Raw genomic sequence first — 16,745 nt, forward strand, 5'->3', positions numbered from 1 at the left:
GGGCGCCTTTCTCCTCGGTGCACAAATGGGGAAGAGCCGGGCGGGCGGCCTGTCAGCGCCTCTCAGGTGACGGTCACCTTCATTACTAGAACGCGAGCATCTCCCTTCACACGCAGATGTCAGGGTGAAGGCCGGGCGTCTCCAGCGGACCAGCTGAGGCAGCCTGGGGCTCGGGCCCGGCTTTGAAGCCCGGGCTGCCCCCGTGCCCTCAGCTGCGACCCGCGTGCCTTGTTCCATTGTTTTCTTTCCAGGCCAATGGCTCTCTAAGGCCAAACTCATTTGAAGAAGTATTTTAGGGCCTTTCCTTAAAAAACAAAACAGTAAAGCTGCTTTGAGCTCAGCCGGTGGGGACAGGGGGCTCCCCACCTCTGTCCCCGCCACATGTCCTGTCAGGCCCGGTGAGCGCCGTGTCCAGGCCCAGCCGTGCCTCCCAAGCCGCACTGCCACCACGCGCCGCGGTCCTGGGCGGGTTTCCTAGGTGCGCCGGCCCTGCCCGCTCTGAGCCGCCCAGTGGCACCTGTGGTCTCTGCTGTTGCCTCCGCGTTCCCGTCCAGCCCTGCGGTGGGCCAGAGTCCCGGACCCCGGGGACACGAGGGGCTCACACTGCCTCAGGGGAGCCGCTCCTGAAGCGCGCGGATGCACTCGGCCAGCGCACCTGTGTTAGATAACAGCATCACGAGCCGACGCCCAGCGTGTCTGGGTTTCCACCCTCCAGTCTGTGGCGGCTTTGTTCAGCTCTTTGCAGTCAGTCCTTCTCGTCACCACTGCCATTGGCCGAGCCGGGTCTGTGGCCACGGGCCTGTCTGCCTCACTGAACTCTGGCCGACACAGGAGGTGAATTTCCACATCCTCGGATTGGCCAAGGACCCTTTGACACCGAGGGCACGAGCGGCAGGTGGGAAAGAGACAACTTGGGCTCGGTCACAACGAAGAGCTTCAGAGCCTCCAGGGACATGGCCCCAACAGCGAGAAGACAGCCCGAAGATGGGGGGCCGCCGGCTTCTCACCACGCAGGGTGTGCCCCCCGCTGTGCCCGTAGCCGCATTCACGCCTCCTCGCTGCCCGCGTGGGGCCCAGGAGAGAAGGGAGGCTCCATGTGCTTTGCACAGGAAACCCGCTCTTGTTCAGGGAGGAAGAAGTCCTTCTGCTCAGCGTTGCGCACCCCTGACTGCGCAGACTGGGTGTGCTCCTGAACACGCAGGACCCGCCCTCGGCAGTGACCGGACCCACGCTGGCGGTGAGGTCCCACTCACTCGGAGAGTGGAGGCCGCTGCCCTGCTTGCATGTGGACACCCGGGGCCTGAGCTGTCTGGACCCTGGAGGTGGGGAGGCCCCAGAGTAGGGTCCTCTGGAGACACGGGCTGGGCCAGGCAGGGCTGTGCGCAGTGTATGGGGGGCTCGTCGTGGCTGGCGCGACTCCGCCTGCAGACTTGGCCCCTGGAGGAGCAGCCAGTGGGGTGTGGGGTCCCAGCACAGAGCAGGGGCGCCTCTCGAGGCCCAAGGATGCCTGAGGGAGAAGGCCATGCTGCCTGGGCCATGACAGGAGGCTGGCTGTTGTCCTGTCTGGGAGGGGGACGGGCATGGGCCAGACTTCTGGGAGGGGCCCAGGGGCTTGGGGACGACCTGGGAAAGGCCAGGGAGCACAAAGCACAGAGCTCCCGTGGTTCAGGGGGGCTGGCAGGGAGGGGCTGCGAGGGGATCATCAGAGCTGGTGGGGGCCGGGAGCTGGGAGGCCACGGCCAGAATGTGTCCGACACAGGGCAGTGCCTGGGTGTGGGGCGTGGACCGGGCAACGGGACTGGTGGCCTGAGTGCTGTGGAGGTGGGTGGGGGGTCGCCGGGAGAGCGCCGCTGTGAGGTCTCACTGTCTGCAAAGTGTCCCCAAGATGCTCATCCCGGATCCCACCAGGACCCGGGCAGGGCCCAGCATAGGCACCCAAGGTCGCAGGGGGTTGGGGGGAAGCCGGGGTCAGGCTTCTTTCTGTGTCCAGCGCAGTGGACAGGGGCTGCCTGCTGCCCCAAGTGGGACTGTGGCTCGACTTCTGTTTGGGGGCAGATGCTTCCAGACCTCGTTCTCCCGAACCTCTGTCCAGATGGCCAGTGAAATAGACACAAAGCATGTGTTTCGTCCCCCGGGGGCAGCTCTCAGTGACAGCCTTGTGCTGACCGATGCCGTCGCCATGCTGCACGCACACGTGTGTGGTGGTTGATTTGTGGTCCTTCCAATGACCACGGGCTAATCGAACATGGTACCATCTGCGTGGCAGCTCCTGCTGCTTTTTCCTAAACTAACTTACGTTCTGGCCACGAGGCAGAGTTCAAGGTGGCTGTGGAGGCCACAGGTATGGTCTGGGTTCTCCCAGGCCCCACGCACAGGGCCAAAGCCAGGCCAGCTTTTTTGTCTTGAATGCAGTGGCCTCGTGGTCTACTCAGACGGACCCCTGAATTTGGACCGCAAGGTGGAGGACATGTCCGAGCTGTTCCGGCCCTTCCACACACTGCTGCGGAAGATAAGGTAGGGGGGAGAAGGTGGGGGCGGGTCGGGGGGGCAGCGTTTGCCCCGCCCTCTTTTTCTGTCCGGTCGGGTGTGGTGCAGCTCCTCGCCCTCTTCTGCTGGAGCCTTGGCCTTGGCCTAGCAGCTGGATCGTGACGTCAGAGCCCCTCAGCAGTTCTGTGCCTATCCTCCCCCAGGGGACCAGGCCTTTGTGCCTGAACAGTAATGTGCCGACCTTCAGCGCAGCACCCTGGCTGCTGGCCTGGCGCCAGCCCTCGTGGTTCCCCACGGCCCTGTGGGATGGGCCGTGGACTGGGCGGTGCGGGCTACGGCGGCCCGACCCACAGGCTGGGCGCTCCTTCCTGCGTGCTCGTCCATGACAGCACCAGGGTTCCGCGTGGGCCACGGGTCCCAGGCTGGCTGAGCTCCTCTCCGCACGGAGTGGGCCTCCGCTCCCTGGTTCAGGGCGCCCTCCTCCAGGACGTCTCCCAGACTAGGCCAGGCACCCTGCCCCCGGCCAGCATTTTCCTCTGTTGCAGTTGGTGTTACTGGAATTGGATCATCCCTCGCATAAATATTTGTTTTTCTGCCTCTCCCGAGGCAGACCCGCAGAGCGGGGGCCACCTGTCTTCCTGAGCGAGCCTGGCACACAGACTGGGTTTGTGGTGGTTGCCCAAGGAAAGGGTGAAGGCCTGTGTGGAAGCCAACACATCTTTTTCACTCCTAAATGTGCTTATTAACGCAATTACCACGTCCCCGAGGACCAGAGCTTTCTCGTTCACAGCACGAGGTTTCAGAGCCCCGCGTCCAGGAGGAAACCACTCGTGGCCCCCGTGCCTCACTCTGCAGTGAGGAAACGTGTGCCCGGGACCGGGTGGCACCCCGCCCAGTCTTGGGGGGCCGGTACGGCCGTCAGGTCTTCACTCCTTTCATCTCGTCCCTCACAGGGACCTGCTGCAGACCCTCACCGAGGACGAGCTGCAGGCGCTGGAACGGAGCCTCTGCATCTCGCAAGACGTGGAATTCCCCATCCGGGCCGATGGGCCGGCGCCGCCCACCCTGGCGCCCGCCTTCCCCGCGCCCCTGCCCCCCGAGGAGCTGCTCTCCACCAAGGCCAAGGACCCGGAGGCGGAGCTGGCCTGCTCCATGCAGTACGATGACCAGGAGCTGGAACAGCTCAACCGCATGGTGTGCCGGGCTGGGGACGCAATGTCCTCCCTGCTGTCCCCACCCAGCGCCTGTCAGTCCCCTGCCCGCAGGCCAGGGGCCGAGGGCAGCCCCCGGGGCGTGGCCTCCCCCAGTGACGGGCTGCTACAGCCAGGCAGCGAGGAGGAGGAAGGAAGGGTGTTCTTCATGGATGACGTGGACGGGTCAGCAGAGGCCCCGGGCAGCCCGCCCGGGTGGACAGGTGGCCCCCGTGCTGAGCCCCGGGAGAGAGGGCAGGGTGGGCAGGCAGGGGCCCGCGTGCCCGGCACCTCCGAGGAGGAGGAGGAGGACGTGAGGAACAACAACGTGGAAGGCGGCAAGCCCTGGGCCACGGGCCCCAACTCCTGCAGCTGCCTGGGCGCGCCGCCACCCCTGGACGGCTGGGAGGTGACCGTGGACGACGTCGAGACGGCCGAGGCGATCGCCCACCGGACGGGGGGCATGAAGCTCTCCGCCACCGTCATCTTCAATCCCAAGTCGCCCACCTCCTTGGACTGTTCTAGCTCCGCCCCGGGAGGCTCCGGAAATGGCCTCTCCCCGTCAGAGCCCGTGGCCAGGGGGATAGAGGATGGCTCCCATGGACTCAATACCACAGCCACCAACTGTCTCCTTAACTCCTGCGTGTGCTGTGGAGGCTGTGGGGGCGGCAGGGAGGACACGGCCGGGGGTCTGCAGGACAAGTGCGGCCCGGGGGGCGTCATCAGCGCCTCCTTTGTGGGCGTGGCCAAGGCCAGTGCCAAGGGTGCCCCCGAGAGACCAGAGGAGGCCCGGCCTGCCCTGGAGACACTGCCCACGGGCACCCCAGCCCCCCTGCACTCAGAAGACACCCTGGACGGCCAGGAGCCCAAAGCCCCTGCTTCCAGCAAGTGCCTGGCACCCCCCTCAGGGCCCCCGGCAGGTGCAGTGGACGGGTCTCATGGAGGTGGTGATGGCGGTCAGCAGAAGGAGCCTGTGGCCAGGCTGCAGGACGCCAGGCAGCCCACAGAGGCCAAGGAGGGGCGCCAGCACCCGTCAGGGGCCAGGTAAGAGCCTCAGGCCACTGGACTCGTCCTCTCTGGCTTTGCGCTTCAGGGTGCAGCGTCTGCTGCTTCTCAGGGGCCACGTGCTTCCCTCGGGGCCTCTCCAGTGAGGTGCCTGTGTGACAAGGGCCGTGTGTGCCGCGGCGGACCGCCTGTGGCATCGAGGCTGCGGGGGGCTGGAGTCTCAGGTCAGGCCCTCCTGGGCCTGGTGTCTGCACCCAGCCAGGAGATGTCCCCCAGTGGGCCCCTGACATTATGCGAGCCCTTGAGGGCACGACACAGTGCCCAGCCCTTGGCCCACGCCCTTTGGCCGCCGTGGCCCATCCTGGCCCTGGCATGGTGGGCATGTGGGTGGGCTGGGCAGTGGCGAGGGGCCATGGCTGCCTCTGAGCTCACTTTCCACTTGTCTTTGCTGGGCACCCGGTGTCCCTGCCCCATGGCTGCTCGGCTCCCATGGGCCTCACAGGCTCTCAGCCGGGGTCACTTGGGGTCCCGAGACTGCCCTGGGGGGGTCCTCAGGCAGCTCCCTCCCTGCCCCTGCCCTCCCTGGACCCTCCTCCCTTGCCCCCAGAGGCCCTGACTGGGGTGAGGGGTGGGGGGGGCCTGACTGTCTCCCTGGACTCCAGGTCACCTTTGTCCCCATGCTCCCCACAGCCCGACTCCTCCTGGACAAAGCAGGTTCAGCCTGCCACGCACCCACTCTGTCCTTGACACTGGGCAGCGCAGGGGCGGGACTCAGCCTCCATGGCTCCCGTGCGGCTGCCGCGCCATCCCCAGGGCCCTGACTCCCAGGCTTGCACTCTGTCCAGCGGTGTGAGAGCTGGGCCAGAGGGTGCTCAGTGGGGCAGCTGGGGGAGTCTTCGCACCAGGGGTCTGGGTGCAGGGCAGTGTGGCCCCACCACCCCCTTTCTGGCCTCATCTTCCTACCGAGTGGTATGAGGAGCTGGCTGGGACCCTGCAGGTGTGGGGACCACGCCCGATCCTCTGGCCACCCTGTGTCGACAGCACAGCCCGCACAGCTGGCAGCCACCATTTCTGTGTGGGGTCGGCGGTGACCCCGCCCCTCCTGCGCCTGGCACCCACGACGCTGGCCCCACAGACCGGCCTGGTCTGCACGGCTCGCAGAGCCAGGTTCCCGTGCTCGGCAGCCTCGTGTGTGGTGTCTGGCCGAGCGCTGTGCAGTCACAGCTCATCTGCGGCCACAGCAGCGCCTTCTTCCTCTTGGTGGCTGCGAGGAGGGACCAGGTGTCGGTCACCCTCCCGTCCATTGAGGCGTGTGCATGTGCTGTTCCTGCCTCTCGGCTCCCGCAGCACTGCGGCCGGCACGTTGTATGCAGGGTTGTGCGGTCACGTCCCCGTCCGTGCCCTCTGTGCCTGCGCCCAGGAGTGGACTTGCCGGGCCACGTGGTGTAGCTCTCTGAGGTGCTGCCATCTGTCTCCCACAGTGGCCACAGTTAACACCCCCACTGCCCCAGACAAGGGCCCGTTGCTCCAAGTCCCCGCAGACACCTGGGGTCCCATAAGGTCTTGTCCTCAGGGCACACCTGCCGGAACTCACCTGCAGTCCTGCCTCGGAGCGCGGGCACCCAGCCCACCCAGGGCAGGTCCCTCCGTCAGCACCGGCTGTGTGGGTGCCACCTTGCGCTGGGCCTCACGTGGTTATGTGAGGTGTCGGTGTGGGTCCCAGTCGGGGCCACGGACCAAGACGTGACTGAGAGTTCTGTCCCTCTCCTGAAGTAACAGTTTGAAGGTTTTTTAAATAGTTTCTCCCTCCCGTTTAACAACAGTGAGGCACACTCACCCACACACGTGATTTTTGGCGTCCTACAGATGTTCTGCTCCTCCTTGCTGGCCTGGCCTGGCCTTGCCTGGGGCTCCTCCATGGCAGTTTCTAGAGAGGTCCCCACTCTCGCTCCCGGCCACGTGGGACCCACTGCGTGGCTGCACAGCGCACACTCAGACCACTCACTGCCGTGGCCCACACTTGGCTCCCACACACGGCGCTGCAGGGTCAGCCCTGTGCGGTCCCCGGTCTGGGAAGGCCCCTGTGCGGCACACGCCCGGCCACCTCGGCCGCGTCCAGCAGGACGGATCTGTGCACCGCGCTCTCCTCCAGCTGCATGCAGAGCCCAGTCGGCGGGTAAGTGCGTCGCTCTTCTGCAAGGCTGATGAGAAAACATCCAGGTTCTTGGACGGCAACCACTGGCTTCAGTGGTTGACCTGCACCTGCTTCTCTTGCTGTTTGTGCAGGTGACAGCTGGTGGACACCTGCCCTGTCCTGATGTGTCCTGCTGTGGACACGGCTTGTGTGCGTCACGCCACCGGCTCCCAGGCCCTGTCGGCTCAGCACGTACACTGAAGCCGAGCTGGGAGAAGGAAAGAGAGCCCTAGAGCGGCCTCGAGAGATGTCCCGCCCTCCGGGATTCCGGAGGTGCAGAGGGGCTGGGAAAGGGCCAAGTGGCAGGTGGCCAGGTGCTCGGGACAGCCAGGGCTTGGGTCAGGACCTCGGACAGCGGTGCGGGGCCGGCAGTTAGGGATCCGGCCAGCAGGTGGCGCCGCCCCACCCACAGGAAGGCCCCCGTCCCATCACCGGCTGGCTCCTGGGTGTGGGGAGAAATTGGGGAGGCCCCCAGGAACCAGACCCCGCGGCAGGACCTCGCGGAGCCTGATGGAACGCCGGGACGGAGGTGACGAGGCAGCACTGACAAAACAGGCACAAAAGACCAGCCTGGTGTCTAGCCGCAAGCAGAAATTTCACCCACACGCATGCGGCGGGATTCCCGGAGCCAGGCCAGCATTGTTAAGGTGACAGCGGCTGGTCTGCTGCGCGGCGCGCGCACGCGTCACCCCGCCCGGCTGGTGGAGACACACGGAGCCCACAGGGGCGGTTCGTGCCTCAGCTCAGGGCGCTGCCCTGTGACCCTGTGACCAGGCATCCGCTCTCCACTCGCTCGGACCAGCTGTTGTCCTGATCTGCCCCAGAGGCCTGCCTGTCCAGCAGGGGCTTCTGCAGGATCTGCGCTCAGGAGCTCCTAGTCCTGGGCGTGAGTCCGGCTTGGGCGCCGCACTTTGAGGCCGTGCCTCGAAGGAGACACACGGAGCTGTGACGGCGGGGGCGGGGGGTCTGCTTGCCTGAAGGAGCCCTGGAGGGTCTTTCCCCTGCCCAGCCGAACAGCACGCCAGCCCGCCCCACTGGAAGGGCCCGGCTGCGGGGGTCCTGGATGAGGTCCCAGCCCAGAGAAGCCCCGGCCCTCCGCTTGCTGCCCTGGCCCAGAGTCCTCGGCTTTCCTTCACTGCCTCCTTTCTTTCCTCTTCAGGGCTCATAGATTAGCCTTTTGAGGAAACGTTAGCACTTTTGAAAAAGCGTGTTGTCCCTGTGTAGACTCGGCTCATTATCCAGAACCTTCCATACTCAAAGGCAGCTGAATCAGTTACTTATCTAGAAACAGGAAATCCATCCACCTCAAGTGCCTCGTCTTTCCTTGGATGTTTTATCACTAGCAAGTGTTTCTAGCCTCTGCCTTGAAAAACAACACTGACTCTCTCTTTTCCCTAATTAGCGGCTGGGCCCCTTTCACTGTGGAAACTCATGAAAACGTAAACGAGAATAAAGGAAGGCAATGAAAACCACCCCACATCCTATGAGCAGCTGTTATTTTCCCACCGAGTACTATTTTGATTGTGTTCCACAAAGACCACTGGAAATGTGGTTTTCTTCGTAGACTTTCACCGCTGATTTGTTCCCTAGTTTCCCCGGGCTGGTGAGCCCCGTCCGTGTGCCCCTCAGGGCTCTGCCTTCTGGATTGTTTCCTTAGCAACGGTGCCTCTGGACAGAGTGACCCCAGCGAAGCTGTGGGGTGTCTAAGGCTCCGCCCGTGTCCTCAGGGCTTCCTCGGTGGCCTGTCCCCCACTGGGGCTGTCGGCCCCCGGTCCTCTCAGCCTGAGAGCAGAGCCCGTCTCTTCCTGCAGCTTCTGCTGCTTCCACCCTCCTGCTCCTCTCAGGGCAGGGCTGGTGCTGCTGCTCCGCCGGGTGCCCTCTGTGGGTTGTCCAGATGGGTTGCCAGGATTCCCTTGCTGACTCAAGAACGTCCCTTCTGGCTGCTGTGTTTGCTGCCGGTGGCTTTCCCCAGACACCCTTTCATTTGGTTCACTGATATCTTTCGACTGACAGACGCCTTTGGTTTTACTTTGCGGACTGAGTTTACAAGTCCCAGAGACAACTTCTGCCCTCCGGTCCCCCTGGCGGGCTGCGCAGTGGCGAGCGGGAGAGAACATGCCCTGTCACCAGGGTGGTGGTGACTGGGGTGACTGCCAAGCCCACAGATCCATATGGGCCCACTCGTCCCAGGCTTGCCACCCTTGGGATCTCGTCTGGCCCCAGCTCTAAGGCCCCTCATTCCTGACTCAGCTTCTCCCACAGCCTGGCTGCCTCCCCTCCCCTCCCCCTTCCGTCTACCTTCACCGCAGCCCACCTCACCTCCTCGCTGGGCCCGTCTCCCACCCCACCTCCATCCCTCAGCCAGGAAGGAATGGAATGGTGCTGGGCCATGGGGGGTGGCCTCCCCTAGGGGGTGACATTCCTGAGGCCTGGCGGGGGTGAGCCAAGGTGGCAGCCTGAGGGGAGGGCACAGAAGGTGAGCAGAGAAACGGGGTTGCTCTCATGTCATTGTTGGCGTACAAAGATGCCTTTTATTTCTAGACATTGACTGTAGGGGCAGCGCTGCAGGGGGTGGGGCATGGTGGCACTTTCTGAGCGGAGGACACAGTGTCAGTGACCCGTCAGCGCAGTGGAGATAGTCGGGTGCTTCGGTGCAAACAGCCAAACCAAAATAAACCGGTCTGTGGAACACTGCCGGAGCAGAGGGTCCCAGTCCCGCACAGCCTGGCCCGCACTGTCCCTCAGCCGCTGTTGGCTGGCCTCACCATCTCCCGTGCACGTCCGTCACCCACCTGTGCCCCCAGGCGAAGCATCTGTCCAGATCTTGTGCTGTTTCCCTCTGCTCACTTCCTCGGCGGGCGTGGAGAGCTCTCCGGCTGCGTAGGCGTCCTTTCTCAGACGCACACCGCACTCGCCTCTTCTGCAGCCCAGGGCTGGTCCGTGTCTTCTAGGAAGAGCTTGAAAGAGCAGAACTTCTTCATCTTGATGAAGCCTGGTTGGCCCAGTTTATCACCTTTTTGTGTGTGGATTGTAATTTTGATATTATGCCTAAGAATTATTTTTATAATCCAAGCCACAGTGATTTTCTTCCTCTTTTTTAAAAATTTATTTATTTATTTTTATTGATTATGCCATTACATTTGTTCTATTTCCCCCCTTCATTCCCCTCCACCCTGCACACCCCTCCCCCACCATTCTCCCCCCTTTAGTTCATGAACACGTGTCTCAAGTTCTTTAGATTCTGTATTCCCCCTACTATTCTTACCCTCCCCATCTATTTTCTACCTACTGTCTATGCTACTTATTTTCTGTACCTTCTCCCCCTTCTCCTCCTCCCACTCCCCTGTTGCTAACCTTCCTTGAGATCTTCATTTCTATGTTTCCACTCCTGATCTAGCTGTCCTTTTAGTTTGCTTTTGTTTTAGGTGTGGTTGTTTATAACTGTGAGTTTGCTGTCCTTTCACTGTTCATATTTTTTAACTTCTTTTTCTTAGATAAGTCCCTTTAACATTTCATATAATAAGGGTTTGGTGGTGATGAACTTCTTGAATTTGATCTTATCTGAGAAGCACTTTATCTGTCCTTCCATTTTAAATGAAATTTTTGCTGGATTGAGTAATCTTGGTTGTAGGTCTTTGGATTTCATGACTTGGAATACCTCTTTCCAGCCCCTTCTTGCCTGGAAGGTCTCTTTTGAGAAATCTGCTGACAGTCTGATGGGGACTCCTTTGTAGGTGACTGTCCCCTTAGCTCTTGCTGCTTCTAGGATTCTCTCCTTCATTTGAATCTTGGCTAATGTAATGATGATTTGCCTTGGTGTGTTCCTTCTTGGGTCCAACTTCTTTGGGACTCTCTGAGCTTCCTGGATTTCCTGGAAATCTATTTCCTTTGCCAGATTGGGGAAATTCTCCTTTATTATTTGTTCAAATAAGTTTTCCACTGGTGGCTGTGCCTTTCCCCCTTCTGGTACCCCTATAATTCGGATGTTGGAGCGTTTAAAGACATCCTGGAGGTTCCTAAGACTCTCCTCATTTCTTTGAATTCTTGCTCCTTGACTCTTTTCTGTTTGGCCATTATTTGCTTTCTTCTGGTCCACTCCATTGATTTGAGTCCCAGTTTCCTTTTCATTGCTATTGGTGTTCTGTGCAATTCCATTCATTTCAATTAGTTTCGCCTTCATATGTTTCTCTAATTTGTGGCTATAATCAACCAGATCTGTGAGGATCCTGATCACCAGTGTTTTAAACTGTGCGTCTGAGAGTTTTGCTATTTCTTCATCGCTTAGATTTATAGGCTGTGGGGCTTTGAGATCTTCTTGAGCCATTTTTGGTCTGTTTGAGCCCGTTGAGTGTGAGGTGTGGAGCCTTGGACTCCCAGGTCGCTGGGTCGTGACGCTGTATGTGAGGGTGTGGTCAGAGCAGGGAAATGGTGGTGCTCTCTACTGCCTCTCGCCACTGGGGACCCGCTGGGTCCCATCTAACTGCCCACTCCCTCGCTGGTCTATCTGTGCACTGTGCAACCGCAGTCAAATCTTGGCCCTGCTCCCCCGCTGGTTCCCCGCGGTCGCTCGCTGGGTTGCTCACTAGGTCCAACCCTGCGCCTGGGTTCCGCGTGCCTGAGTCTGTCTGACCGAGTTTTCCTGTGTAACCTGCTCCACCAGCTGCTGGTTTCGCCCCTCTTACTGGTCAGGCTGAAGAATTTGTTGTTAACAGACTTCCGAAAAGTTCAATTTTCCGTGTTCTGGCTGTGTTTTCTGTTGCTAATATTTAGTTGTCTCTAAACTTGGTTGTGTGAGAAGGCACGGCGTCTCCACCTATGCCTCCATCTTGGCAGAAGTCCCTTCTTCCTCTTTTGTTTTTCCCCCAAAAAGTTTTATACTTTTTGGTTTTACTTTTAGGCCTCTTACCGGCTGGCGTTCACTTTTATCCACGGTGTGAGGTGCGGGTCCGAGGCAGACTTGGTTTTGTGCAGGAAAGGGAATGGCTCCAGCCCCGTTTGCTGGGACACACGGTCTCTTCTCCGCTGCACCGCCTTTGCGCCCACGCCAGACACCTTCTGCTTGGTTTGGGGACTCTCCAGGCTGCCCCCCTGGCCTGGTCTGCATGTCACCGGCGTCACACTGTCTGGGTGGCGGTGGCTTCCTAAGGAGCATGGGGTCAGGCAGTGTGTGTCTCCAGCTCGCTCTCCTTTCTCCAGGTCATTGGGCTGCTCTGGGACTTGCGTGTTACGTACGGATTTTAGAACCAGATTGTCAGTTTCTTCCTTTTTTATTTTTATTTTTTAAAAGCCTGCTAGGAACTTTACTGGCCTTATGTTGAACCTATACGTCAATTTGGGAATTAAGAGTTAACAACTTAATACTATTTCATCTTCCAGTTCGTGAAGGCAGTAAATCCCTCTGCTGATGTAGGTCTTGGATTACTCGCAGCCACACTGTCTCTTTCACTGCGGGAATCTTACACATCTCTTGTCATATTTATCTCTAAGTATTTTATATCTTTGACGCTATTACGACTGGTGCCGCTTTGTAATTCAAGTACCAAATTGCTCCTTGCTAATGGAAATAAAATTAACTTTCGTAACTTTTGTATTGATTACCTGCAAACTGGCTAAATTCTCTTAGCTACAGTGGGGTGTTGTTTTTTTTAAGGTTCCCTACGTAGATGAACATGTCACCTGTGAATAAAGCCAATCCCCCTCTTTCTAATCGGATGCCCTTCACTCCCTGGCCGTGTGTTTTGCCCGGTGAGGACACAGGGTGTCTGTGCCTTGTTCCTGGTCTCAGGAGGACATGCTCGGTATCGGCCTCAGGCTCAGGAAGCTCTTCTTTGTATCTGTAGTGTCTTCACCCGAGGACATGCTTACTGACTTCAGAGAGTGGGGAGAGGAGGAGAGGGAGAGAAACATCGAGTGGGTCACCTCTTGCACGCACCCCAACGGGGGACTGAACCACAGCCCAGGCAAGTGCCCTGACTGGGTATTGAACCTGTGACCTTCCGGTTTGTGGTGATGACACAACAAAGCCATTTCTGTACTGGAATATAGAGAGTTCTCACTGGGTCCACGGTCTGCAACATTTTCTCCATTCTGTGGGTTGTGTTTGCTTTTCTGGCTGGTGTCTTTGAGGAACAAAAGTTTTTAACTTGGATGCAGGCCAGTTTACCTGTTTTGTCTTTGGGTCTGTGCTTTTGGTGTTAAATCTAAGAAACTGTTGCCTAATTCAAGGGCACAAAGATTCGTGTTTTCTCTGAAGAATTTTAGCTCTTGCATTTGGGATTTTGCTCCATTTGGAGTTCGTGTTTGCATGTGGTGTGAGGTGAGGGCCCAGCTTCCTTCTTCTGCATGTGGGGCCCGGTTTTCCCAGCCCATGTGGTGGAAAGCCTGCCACTCCCTCGGTGACGGGCCTCAGTGCCCCACAAGTGTCCAGGCCCCCACCCCTCTCGATTTGTTCAGTTTCATGCTGAACGGCACATCACCAGTGGGAGGTCTCCAACTTCAATCATTTTTTTCTTTTTCAAGATCGTTTTGGTTGTTCTGGGTCCTTGGGTTTTCACGTGGATTTGAGGACGCGTCTGTCCACGTCTGCACGGCAGGAAAGGGCAGCTGATACCCTGAGCCAGATCGCGCTGACCCCGCAGACGAGGTCGGAAGAACATTGTCCCCAGTCCGCGCGCACAGCCTGCCTTCCCGTTGGCTTAGGTCTTTAATCTAGCTCAGTGCCGCGCTTCAGCTTTCACTCTGAAACTCTCCCACTTCTTTGTTAAATTCATTCCAAGTACCTAAATCATTTTGATACTATTGCGAACAGGCGTGGTTCTTAATTTCACTTTCAGTTTGTTTATTGCTACACTATGGTCATGTAACCGATTTTTTCAAAATAACGGCTTTATCGATAAACAGGGAAGGGCAGAGGAGGGTTTATGGTTGGTTAGTGGAGAACAGCACAGTGATGAATGGACCGGTTTCACCTCCTCCCAGCTGGAAGCCCGCCTCCGCCCGCCCGCGCAGCGCACGCACGTGAAGTCCCTGCTCTGCAGCGCGTTCGCTCTCACCTCGCATACTCTGTGTCTTTTCCCGTGTTCTCCCCTCATTTCTGCTTTTTACTTTCGGCAAAACAGAGAAAGTGCCGTGTATCCAACCTCACGCACGCGGCGGCGCCATGCGTCTCCACCTGCGAAAACCGCCACCTGTGCACGTGCGCGGCACTCACTCCCGCCGCCTTCCGCTCTCCGGCTCCGCGATTCTGGTGCTCCCGCGCCCCCTGGAGCGGGCCGACTCGTGTCGTCTGTCCTCGGTGACTGGCAGTTTCGTGCAGTCCCTTCCTTCCGGAGTCCGAATGACACCCCACCGTGGGCTGGGGCACGTTTTGTTGAGCCATTCCTGCATCGGGGGCGCACGGGCACTCCCACCGTCCGGCTGCTCTGAGGGTTGCTGGGTGAAACTGTGTACCGCACGGACCGCAGGTCTCCTCCTGTGTTTGACCTGCCTTTGCCTTGACGTTGAGCTGCCACGGGAAGCAACTCTTGTCCGAAGCAGGTGCTCCAGGCTCTGGCGTCCCTCCGGGAGTTGCGGAGCCTCTGGGCCTTGCTAGGTTGGACTCGCTGAGTGTCTGACCCCTGCTTCCAGGTCTTTCAAAGGAAGCTGCTGCCCCCCCCCCCCAGACAGGCGGTACTGCACGAAGCCGACATCCTGGAGAGTGAGGCCCCCTCTCCCCTTGTGCAGGTCCTGCCCCCCCCCCCCAGGCTGAAAGTCAGGGGCTTCTGCCTCAGAGCCCGGAGGCCGGGAGGGCAGAGCTGCAGATTGTTGCTGGGGTCTTCGTGGGGCCTGAGTCCCCTCAGCAGGCACACCCGGCCCCACGCGCGGCCTCCTGTTCTACTGGAAGGCTCAGTACTCATAAGTGGACAAACGGCCCGTCCTCCCGTTTGCAGCGGCCGAGGTCTCAGCAGCTCCACACCCGAACGTGTCCCAATGGCCTGGCGCAGGGAGGGTGAGCCCATGTCAGACTCGGGGCAGCTCTGCGTTCCCCACTGTGTCTAACGGGGCTCATGCCCCCACCCCAGACCCGCTTGCTCCCGCAGAACCAACCCGTGGGTTCCCCATGGCTGCGGGGTTCGCTGGAACAGCCGGTGCACACGGCTGCTGCACTGCGTGGGGCGCAGTTTCCGGGGTGCCGGTGACCCAGCTGGGAGTGGGCCAACCCTGACTTACCCAGAGCCAGAGGTGTTTCCAAAGTCCCCAGCAGGTTTACGAGGGGGGCCTGCCTGCCCGCCAGGCAGCTCGGCCTGCTGAGGACCTTGCCAGGGAGGGGCCTCTGGCCTTGGAAAGAGATGGTCCCTCCCAGAAACAGGTGCCGGGGATCCTACAGGCGCCAACGCAGCTTCTTAAAGTTTGTAAGGAGCGGTCCAGATAGCCGAAAGATTTTGCATCCACGAAACTACAGCGAGAGCAGGAAATTAAAATGCCAAGGGGATATTAAAAGGAAAAAATGGAGGGAATTGCCCAGAAAGTACGACCAAATGACAGAAATTGGGGACCAGAAATAAAGGATTGAGGAACTGCAGGGTCAGTCTGCACCCCGCCTCAGAGTCAGGCGAGGGGAGCACCTCAGCTTAGCACAGAAGTAGCTGTCAGCTGTTGGAGCTGCCAGGGCTCCCCTGAATGGCAGCCTCAGAAAGGGGGCTACACCCCTTGGAGGCTGGGGAGGAGCCTGGTGGCCCGGCTGTCCCGGGGCTTGGGGCTGCATCCCACAGCCTCTGCGTCGGGCCACTCAGCCTCCCCCTCCCAGGCGTGTCTGGGTCTGCCCTTCCGTCTGCCGTGGAGACACCTGTCCCCGGGTCAGGGCCGGCAGACACTCAGAGCAGGTGCAGGACCCCCCCCCCCATCCCCGCTACCGCCTCAGGAGAAAGTCAGCACACGATGCTACTGGGGGCCCCTGCCCTGCCTCACCCCACGCTGCCGTGTCTGCTTCTCTGTGCAGTGGCTCCCCAGCCAGGCCCCAGCCCTCAGACGAGACCGCAGTGGAGGCGGCCCCTGTGGCCACCAGGGAGAAGATCCGATCCAGGTTCCATGGAAGCCACGACCTGATCCATCGCCTGTTTGTCTGCATTTCAGGTGCCACGTGTGGGCCTGGGGTGGGCGTGGGCTTGCGGCCACCTGGGGCTGTGTTTTGGGGGAGTGGCCGGTGCCTGTGGGGGTGGGCCCCGGTGTCCACCGGGGCCGAATTTGGACCAGAATGTGACACGGCAGGATGGGTGGTATGGGCCCTGTCTGGGGCTTCCCCACTGTGACAGGTCACCCTCTCCAAGCCCTGCCGCGAGCCCGTGTGCCCAGTGGAGAGGAGGACTTCGTCTGTGGCCAGGGTCGCCCCGTCGTGGCCCCTCAGCTTCCTGGACAGGGAGGCTCGGCTTCTGCTGCTTTCTCTCTTCCCTGTGGGCGGCTCACAGTGGGAGGCTGGGGGCAGGTGGCTGTTCCATCTCCCAGGATTCAGAGGGGAGCAAGCAAATAGGCATCTTTTCCTGTTCTCCTCGAGCTTTGTGTGTTTTAAATAAGTGCACGCCCACATGATTCAAAAGTATAAAAAGGGTGGCGTCTTTGCCCACGCCTGCCCTTCCCACCCGCTCCCTGGGGGAGGGGCCCCAGCCTGGTGCCTCATCTGGGGCCTCCCCTGCTCAGGGCGGTGGGCGCAGCCACAGTGCAGCCCGTGGACTGGCGTCTCTGCAGAATCGGGGTCATGAGCCCAGAATCGTTGCCCGGCCCCCCCACAGGTCGGTTTTGAGGGTTAAGGAACATTGTGCCCGGCAGGTGCTCAGTACAGCCGGCACACAAGGGGCCCTCTGGAAGCATGGGCCACTGCGTCGTCGCTGGGAGGG

At 60.1% G+C, this 16,745-nt stretch overlaps 1 protein-coding gene across 1 annotated transcript in view; it reads left to right on the plus strand.

The window, feature by feature from the left end:
* The window catches only part of ZFYVE28 (zinc finger FYVE-type containing 28), a 45,426-nt gene that overhangs the window by 25,265 nt on the left and 3,416 nt on the right, over window positions 1–16,745 (plus strand). Inside the window, exons 7-9 of the mRNA XM_037126992.2 lie at window positions 2,413–2,514; window positions 3,441–4,721; window positions 15,854–15,987. Coding sequence (XP_036982887.2) covers window positions 2,413–2,514; window positions 3,441–4,721; window positions 15,854–15,987 — 1,517 coding nt within the window. The remainder of the gene's footprint in view (window positions 1–2,412; window positions 2,515–3,440; window positions 4,722–15,853; window positions 15,988–16,745) is intronic.

The sequence above is a fragment of the Artibeus jamaicensis genome, unplaced genomic scaffold (assembly GCF_021234435.1).
Source record: "Artibeus jamaicensis isolate MK-2021 breed Jamaican fruit bat unplaced genomic scaffold, CSHL_Jam_final contig_76, whole genome shotgun sequence".
Taxonomy (NCBI): domain Eukaryota; kingdom Metazoa; phylum Chordata; class Mammalia; order Chiroptera; family Phyllostomidae; genus Artibeus; species Artibeus jamaicensis.